The following is an 11,059-nucleotide window of genomic DNA, read 5'->3' as shown; positions in this document are numbered from 1 at the left end:
GAACATTATCTAAATAGGCAGATGAATTCCTAAAATTCTGTATACCAATAAATTGTTTGACATTAAAAAAATATTTTCCCTGAGAAAATATTTTTCTCACTGGCCACTTTGAGAATACAAAATGAGTAAAGCTTATAAGTAATTGTGTGGAAAACAATTCAAATTAAATTCCTTTAAGCTTTTTTTACTTTAAAAACCTACTTCCGAATCCCACGGAGAGCTGTCTTCGTCTTTCTCTTCCTTCATTGATTTAGCTATAAAATAAAATAGTAAATTGTGCCAATTCAGAGTATTGCTAGACACTATTTATTCCTGGTGTACGATCGAAAGGTCAGGGTTAATGGCTCAAGCCAGCAACAAATGTCTCTCGCACGAGTTTCTGCAAATTACTCTTGACTGGGTTTCAGAGCTCTTATGTTCTCCAAATCAAATGCAAAACAACGAGGCTTTAAATGTCCCCAGATTCAAAAGTCCATTGAGGAATTCCTGTATCTTTGTTCCTGTTAACTGCCGAACGATAATTCCCACACCGCTTTTTGCAAGCCCTCCCCTTTTGAAGCCTGCTGCAGCTTTCCAAATTGCTTCCAGCTGTGCTTTAGAATCTCCATCTGAAGCTGCACCTCCCGTCCCACCATTCTACGCACCATGACATTGAGGCATACCTGGCGTGTGTGAATGAGACCTGGCTGGGCCCAGAGGGGGGGGGGGAGCTCCTGTCTCGGAAATGGGCCCAACAGAGTTTCAGATGTGGCACCAGCCGTGATCCCAGGGAAGGGGGGGAGGAGTGGCAATTATAGCCAAGAAGAAGACCTTCAAGCTGCATAGGGTCACTGCTCCCGAGATTGCAGGTTGTGAGTCCCTTCTTATGAGGCCGGACCTACGGGTACACGTGGACTTGTTACCTGCCTCTCAGCTGCGTATCAACAGCCCTGCCTGCACTGCTCGAGGAGGTAGCCAGGCTGGCGGTGGAGTCCCCCAGACTTATTGTCTTGGGGGAGTTTAATCTGCCATCGCTCAGTGAACCCTCTGGGTTGGCGCAGGAGTTCATGGCCACCGTGGACCTGACCCAAGTAGTTCAGAGCCTAACCCATGAGAGGGGGCACACTCTCGACATGGTTTTCCTCGCAGGACAGTTGAGTAATGATCAGATATTAAGGGGCTTAGAAACGTTGCCTTTGTCATGGTCAGATCTAATTTATTTATCAGCTCTTTATGTGGAACCGTATCAAAGGCTTTGCTGAAGTCCAGGTAGGCAATATCCACGGCACCACCTTCATCCAACACCTTTGTGACATAGTCAAAGAAATCGATGAAATTAGTCTGACGTGATTTGCCTTCAGTAAAGCCATGCTGATTTGGCTCCAATAAGTTATTGTTTTTTAGGTGCTGATTTATCCTCTTTTTGAGTAGAGTCTACATCATTTTAACTACAACTGATGTCAAGCTAACTGGCCTGTAGTTACCAGCTTCTTCTCTACTGCCCTTCTTGTGGATAGGCACAACACTGGCCATTCTCCAATCCTCAGGAACTTCTCCTGTTAACAAGGATTGGTTAAACAAATGGTATCCTTCTGCGCTGACTGGAGGGGTTGGTAGTGGCAGGCACCGTTTTACGGTGGTTCTCCTCCTACCTGTCTGGTCCGGTGCAGTCGCTGGATGTGGTTTCCTCGGGCTTTCCGACGTGGTCTATTGGAAACACATATATGTGAGAAAAATTCATACAACTCATAGAACCATTTTGTTTATCTTTATTTTTATACAAAAAAAGAAACAAGTTCCCGATCATATTATAAAAGCTTTATTTACTGAGAACATAAAACCATTTTAATTTGTAACTTTAGCTTTTAAGAAATGGTTGGTTTGCATTTACAGTACTTAAAACTGAAATGTTTCAACAGGCATTCATATTGAGGATTGGAGTTGTTCCCATTTTTATTTATTGAAGTATAAAACTTAGCTGGAAATAAAGTGATTTAAAAAAAAACATTTACAAAATCTGATCTGATGTTAAATTTCAAATCTCTTTTCTGAAGTACCTCACACCAACTAATAATGTATCCTAAAATGAGTTGATTATAACTCTGGACCAAAAGCAAAGTGAACTAGTTTTCCAAAATTCTCAGTATCAGTTATCACTATTCTCATGTGCCAAGAGAAGCCACATTCTAGTGGCTTCTCTCATAGAAAAAAAATTATTAAACACAAAATGTATATCTTTATAACTAAAGTAGCCTTTAAGCATGAAGACAATTTCATAATGCAAAACTATAGAGCGTTAGAGCAAGCCTTCACTTATAACTATGGACTCTGTATCATATCGATTTACATTTCATATACTGTATTTGTGGGACTATAAGAAGATGTACTCCACCCCCCCCTAAAAGAGTGTGGAAATGTCGGTGCGTCTTATACACCGAATGCAGCCATTTTTGCTGTCCTAAACACCCTCCACCTGCAGAGAGCTCTTGCTGCTGGAGAATGGCAAAATCATCAAATAATGGGCATTTTTCTCTCTTTTTCTTGCAAAAAGTGTGTAGGGAAACGGACTGGGAAGCCTGCAGATAGCTCCTGGGGAATGGGGCAAGGCCAAAAAAGATGTCTCCAATTTTGTGAAAAAACAGGCAAAAATGGCTCATTTTTCACTTAAAAATGGGGGCATCTTTGCCTTCTAAACACCCCATCTAGTACGACTGGAAGAGGAATTCTGGCAGTTGAAATCCACTAGTTTTAGAGCTGTGAAGTTTGAAAACTTTTGGATTAGGGAAGAGGTGTGCAAGTGTCTTCAAACATGGCAAGTTTAAGATGTGTGGACTTCAACTCCCATTCCTGAGCAACCATGACTGGGGCTGGAATTGTGTGAGTTGAAGTCCACAAGTCTTAAAGCTGTCAAGTTTGCAGTTTGTAAAAAGTGTACATGATTGTAAAAAGTATTCTGCTATACTGGTATTTTATTAAATAATATATTACTACACCATTTGGTTCAGAATACTTTTTTCCTTGTTTTCCACATGTAAACTATAGGTGCGTCTTATACTCCAGTGTGTCTTATAGTCTGAAGCATACAGTTATTATAAAATTAGTCCTTTATATAATTCTAATTTCCTCAAATATCACTTATTTCAAAAAAGTGGCTTAATTCTCATTATCTATACTAAATTATATTATGATAATGATGATGATGATGATGGTTATTATTATTATTATTATTATTATTATTATTATTATTATTATTATTATTATATTTCTCTCTCCCCCTCCCTCTCTGTGTTGATACAGAAGGAGGTCAATGATATGGAAAATATTATCTATATAATGTAGAACATTATCTAAATAGGCAGATGAATTCCTAAAATTCTGTATACCAATAAATTGTTTGACATTAAAAAAATATTTTCCCTGAGAAAATATTTTTCTCACTGGCCACTTTGAGAATACAAAATGAGTAAAGCTTATAAGTAATTGTGTGGAAAACAATTCAAATTAAATTCCTTTAAGCTTTTTTTACTTTAAAAACCTACTTCCGAATCCCACGGAGAGCTGTCTTCGTCTTTCTCTTCCTTCATTGATTTAGCTATAAAATAAAATAGTAAATTGTGCCAATTCAGAGTATTGCTAGACACTATTTATTCCTGGTGTACGATCGAAAGGTCAGGGTTAATGGCTCAAGCCAGCAACAAATGTCTCTCGCACGAGTTTCTGCAAATTACTCTTGACTGGGTTTCAGAGCTCTAATGTTCTCCAAATCAAATGCAAAACAACGAGGCTTTAAATGTCCCCAGATTCAAAAGTCCATTGAGGAATTCCTGTATCTTTGTTCCTGTTAACTGCCGAACGATAATTCCCACACCGCTTTTTGCAAGCCCTCCCCTTTTGAAGCCTGCTGCAGCTTTCCAAATTGCTTCCAGCTGTGCTTTAGAATCTCCATCTGAAGCTGCACCTCCCGTCCCACCATTCTACGCACCATGACATTGAGGCATACCTGGCGTGTGTGAATGAGACCTGGCTGGGCCCAGAGGGGGGGGGGAGCTCCTGTCTCGGAAATGGGCCCAACAGAGTTTCAGATGTGGCACCAGCCGTGATCCCAGGGAAGGGGGGGAGGAGTGGCAATTATAGCCAAGAAGAAGACCTTCAAGCTGCATAGGGTCACTGCTCCCGAGATTGCAGGTTGTGAGTCCCTTCTTATGAGGCCGGACCTACGGGTACACGTGGACTTGTTACCTGCCTCTCAGCTGCGTATCAACAGCCCTGCCTGCACTGCTCGAGGAGGTAGCCAGGCTGGCGGTGGAGTCCCCCAGACTTATTGTCTTGGGGGAGTTTAATCTGCCATCGCTCAGTGAACCCTCTGGGTTGGCGCAGGAGTTCATGGCCACCATGGACCTGACCCAAGTAGTTCAGAGCCTAACCCATGAGAGGGGGCACACTCTCGACATGGTTTTCCTCGCAGGACAGTTGAGTAATGATCAGATATTAAGGGGCTTAGAAACGTTGCCTTTGTCATGGTCAGATCTAATTTATTTATCAGCTCTTTATGTGGAACCGTATCAAAGGCTTTGCTGAAGTCCAGGTAGGCAATATCCACGGCACCACCTTCATCCAACACCTTTGTGACATAGTCAAAGAAATCGATGAAATTAGTCTGACATGATTTGCCTTCAGTAAAGCCATGCTGATTTGGCTCCAATAAGTTATTGTTTTTTAGGTGCTGATTTATCCTCTTTTTGAGTAGAGTCTCCATCATTTTAACTACAACTGATGTCAAGCTAACTGGCCTGTAGTTACCAGCTTCTTCTCTACTGCCCTTCTTGTGGATAGGCACAACACTGGCCATTCTCCAATCCTCAGGAACTTCTCCTGTTAACAAGGATTGGTTAAACAAATGGTATCCTTCTGCGCTGACTGGAGGGGTTGGTAGTGGCAGGCACCGTTTTACGGTGGTTCTCCTCCTACCTGTCTGGCCCGGTGCAGTCGCTGGAGGTGGTTTCCTCGGGCTTTCCGACGTGGTCTATTGGAAACACATATATGTGAGAAAAATTCATACAACTCATAGAACCATTTTGTTTATCTTTATTTTTATACAAAAAAAGAAACAAGTTCCCGATCATATTATAAAAGCTTTATTTACTGAGAACATAAAACCATTTTAATTTGTAACTTTAGCTTTTAAGAAATGGTTGGTTTGCATTTACTTAAAACTGAAATGTTTCAACAGGCATTCATATTGAGGATTGGAGTTGTTCCCATTTTTATTTATTGAAGTATAAAACTTAGCTGGAAATAAAGTGATTTAAAAAAAAACATTTACAAAATCTGATCTGATGTTAAATTTCAAATCTCTTTTCTGAAGTACCTCACACCAACTAATAATGTATCCTAAAATGAGTTGATTATAACTCTGGACCAAAAGCAAAGTGAACTAGTTTTCCAAAATTCTCAGTATCAGTTATCACTATTCTCATGTGCCAATAGAAGCCACATTCTAGTGGCTTCTCTCATAGAAAAAAAATTATTAAACACAAAATGTATATCTTTATAACTAAAGTAGCCTTTAAGCATGAAGACAATTTCATAATGCAAAACTATAGAGCGTTAGAGCAAGCCTTCACTTATAACTATGGACTCTGTATCATATCGATTTACATTTCATATACTGTATTTGTGGGACTATAAGAAGATGTACTCCACCCCCCCTAAAAGAGTGTGGAAATGTCGGTGCGTCTTATACACCGAATGCAGCCATTTTTGCTGTCCTAAACACCCTCCACCTGCAGAGAGCTCTTGCTGCTGGAGAATGGCAAAATCATCAAATAATGGGCATTTTTCTCTCTTTTTCTTGCAAAAAGTGTGTAGGGAAACGGACTGGGAAGCCTGCAGATAGCTCCTGGGGAATGGGGCAAGGCCAAAAAAGATGTCTCCAATTTTGTGAAAAAACAGGCAAAAATGGCTCATTTTTCACTTAAAAATGGGGGCATCTTTGCCTTCTAAACACCCCATCTAGTACGACTGGAAGAGGAATTCTGGCAGTTGAAATCCACTAGTTTTAGAGCTGTGAAGTTTGAAAACTTTTGGATTAGGGAAGAGGTGTGCAAGTGTCTTCAAACATGGCAAGTTTAAGATGTGTGGACTTCAACTCCCATTCCTGAGCAACCATGACTGGGGCTGGAATTGTGTGAGTTGAAGTCCACAAGTCTTAAAGCTGTCAAGTTTGCAGTTTGTAAAAAGTGTACATGATTGTAAAAAGTATTCTGCTATACTGGTATTTTATTAAATAATATATTACTACACCATTTGGTTCAGAATACTTTTTTCCTTGTTTTCCACATGTAAACTATAGGTGCGTCTTATACTCCAGTGTGTCTTATAGTCTGAAGCATACAGTTATTATAAAATTAGTCCTTTATATAATTCTAATTTCCTCAAATATCACTTATTTCAAAAAAGTGGCTTAATTCTCATTATCTATACTAAATTATATTATGATAATGATGATGATGATGATGGTTATTATTATTATTATTATTATTATTATTATTATTATTATTATATTTCTCTCTCCCCCTCCCTCTCTGTGTTGATACAGAAGGAGGTCAATGATATGGAAAATATTATCTATATAATGTAGAACATTATCTAAATAGGCAGATGAATTCCTAAAATTCTGTATACCAATAAATTGTTTGACATTAAAAAAATATTTTCCCTGAGAAAATATTTTTCTCACTGGCCACTTTGAGAATACAAAATGAGTAAAGCTTATAAGTAATTGTGTGGAAAACAATTCAAATTAAATTCCTTTAAGCTTTTTTTACTTTAAAAACCTACTTCCGAATCCCACGGAGAGCTGTCTTCGTCTTTCTCTTCCTTCATTGATTTAGCTATAAAATAAAATAGTAAATTGTGCCAATTCAGAGTATTGCTAGACACTATTTATTCCTGGTGTACGATCGAAAGGTCAGGGTTAATGGCTCAAGCCAGCAACAAATGTCTCTCGCACGAGTTTCTGCAAATTACTCTTGACTGGGTTTCAGAGCTCTAATGTTCTCCAAATCAAATGCAAAACAACGAGGCTTTAAATGTCCCCAGATTCAAAAGTCCATTGAGGAATTCCCGTATCTTTGTTCCTGTTAACTGCCGAACGATAATTCCCACACCGCTTTTTGCAAGCCCTCCCCTTTTGAAGCCTGCTGCAGCTTTCCAAATTGCTTCCAGCTGTGCTTTAGAATCTCCATCTGAAGCTGCACAGCTGCGCCTCCCGTCCCACCATTCTACGCACCATGACATTGAGGCATACCTGGCGTGTGTGAATGAGACCTGGCTGGGCCCAGAGGGGGGGGGGAGCTCCTGTCTCGGAAATGGGCCCAACAGAGTTTCAGATGTGGCACCAGCCGTGATCCCAGGGAAGGGGGGGAGGAGTGGCAATTATAGCCAAGAAGAAGACCTTCAAGCTGCATAGGGTCACTGCTCCCGAGATTGCAGGTTGTGAGTCCCTTCTTATGAGGCCGGACCTACGGGTACACGTGGACTTGTTACCTGCCTCTCAGCTGCGTATCAACAGCCCTGCCTGCACTGCTCGAGGAGGTAGCCAGGCTGGCGGTGGAGTCCCCCAGACTTATTGTCTTGGGGGAGTTTAATCTGCCATCGCTCAGTGAACCCTCTGGGTTGGCGCAGGAGTTCATGGCCACCATGGACCTGACCCAAGTAGTTCAGAGCCTAACCCATGAGAGGGGGCACACTCTCGACATGGTTTTCCTCGCAGGACAGTTGAGTAATGATCAGATATTAAGGGGCTTAGAAACGTTGCCTTTGTCATGGTCAGATCTAATTTATTTATCAGCTCTTTATGTGGAACCGTATCAAAGGCTTTTCTGAAGTCCAGGTAGGCAATATCCACGGCACCACCTTCATCCAACACCTTTGTGACATAGTCAAAGAAATCGATGAAATTAGTCTGACATGATTTGCCTTCAGTAAAGCCATGCTGATTTGGCTCCAATAAGTTATTGTTTTTTAGGTGCTGATTTATCCTCTTTTTGAGTAGAGTCTCCATCATTTTAACTACAACTGATGTCAAGCTAACTGGCCTGTAGTTACCAGCTTCTTCTCTACTGCCCTTCTTGTGGATAGGCACAACACTGGCCATTCTCCAATCCTCAGGAACTTCTCCTGTTAACAAGGATTGGTTAAACAAATGGTATCCTTCTGCGCTGACTGGAGGGGTTGGTAGTGGCAGGCACCGTTTTACGGTGGTTCTCCTCCTACCTGTCTGGTCCGGTGCAGTCGCTGGATGTGGTTTCCTCGGGCTTTCCGACGTGGTCTATTGGAAACACATATATGTGAGAAAAATTCATACAACTCATAGAACCATTTTGTTTATCTTTATTTTTATACAAAAAAAGAAACAAGTTCCCGATCATATTATAAAAGCTTTATTTACTGAGAACATAAAACCATTTTAATTTGTAACTTTAGCTTTTAAGAAATGGTTGGTTTGCATTTACAGTACTTAAAACTGAAATGTTTCAACAGGCATTCATATTGAGGATTGGAGTTGTTCCCATTTTTATTTATTGAAGTATAAAACTTAGCTGGAAATAAAGTGATTTAAAAAAAAACATTTACAAAATCTGATCTGATGTTAAATTTCAAATCTCTTTTCTGAAGTACCTCACACCAACTAATAATGTATCCTAAAATGAGTTGATTATAACTCTGGACCAAAAGCAAAGTGAACTAGTTTTCCAAAATTCTCAGTATCAGTTATCACTATTCTCATGTGCCAATAGAAGCCACATTCTAGTGGCTTCTCTCATAGAAAAAAAATTATTAAACACAAAATGTATATCTTTCTAACTAAAGTAGCCTTTAAGCATGAAGACAATTTCATAATGCAAAACTATAGAGCATTAGAGCAAGCCTTCACTTATAACTATGGACTCTGTATCATATCGATTTACATTTCATATACTGTATTTGTGGGACTATAAGAAGATGTACTCCACCCCCCCTAAAAGAGTGTGGAAATGTCGGTGCGTCTTATACACCGAATGCAGCCATTTTTGCTGTCCTAAACACCCTCCACCTGCAGAGAGCTCTTGCTGCTGGAGAATGGCAAAATCATCAAATAATGGGCATTTTTCTCTCTTTTTCTTGCAAAAAGTGTGTAGGGAAACGGACTGGGAAGCCTGCAGATAGCTCCTGGGGAATGGGGCAAGGCCAAAAAAGATGTCTCCAATTTTGTGAAAAAACAGGCAAAAATGGCTCATTTTTCACTTAAAAATGGGGGCATCTTTGCCTTCTAAACACCCCATCTAGTACGACTGGAAGAGGAATTCTGGCAGTTGAAATCCACTAGTTTTAGAGCTGTGAAGTTTGAAAACTTTTGGATTAGGGAAGAGGTGTGCAAGTGTCTTCAAACATGGCAAGTTTAAGATGTGTGGACTTCAACTCCCATTCCTGAGCAACCATGACTGGGGCTGGAATTGTGTGAGTTGAAGTCCACAAGTCTTAAAGCTGTCAAGTTTGCAGTTTGTAAAAAGTGTACATGATTGTAAAAAGTATTCTGCTATACTGGTATTTTATTAAATAATATATTACTACACCATTTGGTTCAGAATACTTTTTTCCTTGTTTTCCACATGTAAACTATAGGTGCGTCTTATACTCCAGTGTGTCTTATAGTCTGAAGCATACAGTTATTATAAAATTAGTCCTTTATATAATTCTAATTTCCTCAAATATCACTTATTTCAAAAAAGTGGCTTAATTCTCATTATCTATACTAAATTATATTATGATAATGATGATGATGATGATGGTTATTATTATTATTATTATTATTATTATTATTATTATTATTATTATTATATTTCTCTCTCCCCCTCCCTCTCTGTGTTGATACAGAAGGAGGTCAATGATATGGAAAATATTATCTATATAATGTAGAACATTATCTAAATAGGCAGATGAATTCCTAAAATTCTGTATACCAATAAATTGTTTGACATTAAAAAAATATTTTCCCTGAGAAAATATTTTTCTCACTGGCCACTTTGAGAATACAAAATGAGTAAAGCTTATAAGTAATTGTGTGGAAAACAATTCAAATTAAATTCCTTTAAGCTTTTTTTACTTTAAAAACCTACTTCCGAATCCCACGGAGAGCTGTCTTCGTCTTTCTCTTCCTTCATTGATTTAGCTATAAAATAAAATAGTAAATTGTGCCAATTCAGAGTATTGCTAGACACTATTTATTCCTGGTGTACGATCGAAAGGTCAGGGTTAATGGCTCAAGCCAGCAACAAATGTCTCTCGCACGAGTTTCTGCAAATTACTCTTGACTGGGTTTCAGAGCTCTAATGTTCTCCAAATCAAATGCAAAACAACGAGGCTTTAAATGTCCCCAGATTCAAAAGTCCATTGAGGAATTCCCGTATCTTTGTTCCTGTTAACTGCCGAACGATAATTCCCACACCGCTTTTTGCAAGCCCTCCCCTTTTGAAGCCTGCTGCAGCTTTCCAAATTGCTTCCAGCTGTGCTTTAGAATCTCCATCTGAAGCTGCACAGCTGCGCCTCCCGTCCCACCATTCTACGCACCATGACATTGAGGCATACCTGGCGTGTGTGAATGAGACCTGGCTGGGCCCAGAGGGGGGGGGGAGCTCCTGTCTCGGAAATGGGCCCAACAGAGTTTCAGATGTGGCACCAGCCGTGATCCCAGGGAAGGGGGGGAGGAGTGGCAATTATAGCCAAGAAGAAGACCTTCAAGCTGCATAGGGTCACTGCTCCCGAGATTGCAGGTTGTGAGTCCCTTCTTATGAGGCCGGACCTACGGGTACACGTGGACTTGTTACCTGCCTCTCAGCTGCGTATCAACAGCCCTGCCTGCACTGCTCGAGGAGGTAGCCAGGCTGGCGGTGGAGTCCCCCAGACTTATTGTCTTGGGGGAGTTTAATCTGCCATCGCTCAGTGAACCCTCTGGGTTGGCGCAGGAGTTCATGGCCACCATGGACCTGACCCAAGTAGTTCAGAGCCTAACCCATGAGAGGGGGCACACTCTCGACAT

At 40.3% G+C, this 11,059-nt stretch overlaps 1 protein-coding gene across 1 annotated transcript in view; it reads right to left on the bottom strand.

Annotated features, from left to right (window-relative positions):
* The window catches only part of LOC139168940 (uncharacterized), a 49,974-nt gene that overhangs the window by 2,190 nt on the left and 36,725 nt on the right, over nt 1-11,059 (bottom strand). The window contains exons 20-23 of the mRNA XM_070754722.1: nt 8,257-8,311; nt 5,763-5,878; nt 4,948-5,002; nt 1,632-1,686 (exon numbers count right to left, since the gene is read on the bottom strand). Coding sequence (XP_070610823.1) covers nt 1,632-1,686; nt 4,948-5,002; nt 5,763-5,878; nt 8,257-8,311 — 281 coding nt within the window. The remainder of the gene's footprint in view (nt 1-1,631; nt 1,687-4,947; nt 5,003-5,762; nt 5,879-8,256; nt 8,312-11,059) is intronic.

The sequence above is a fragment of the Erythrolamprus reginae genome, chromosome 6, assembly GCF_031021105.1.
Source record: "Erythrolamprus reginae isolate rEryReg1 chromosome 6, rEryReg1.hap1, whole genome shotgun sequence".
In the NCBI taxonomy this organism is placed as follows: Eukaryota; Metazoa; Chordata; class Lepidosauria; order Squamata; family Dipsadidae; genus Erythrolamprus; species Erythrolamprus reginae.
Note: the sequence above shows the minus strand (reverse complement) of the source record. Positions and strands in the feature narration are given on the sequence as shown.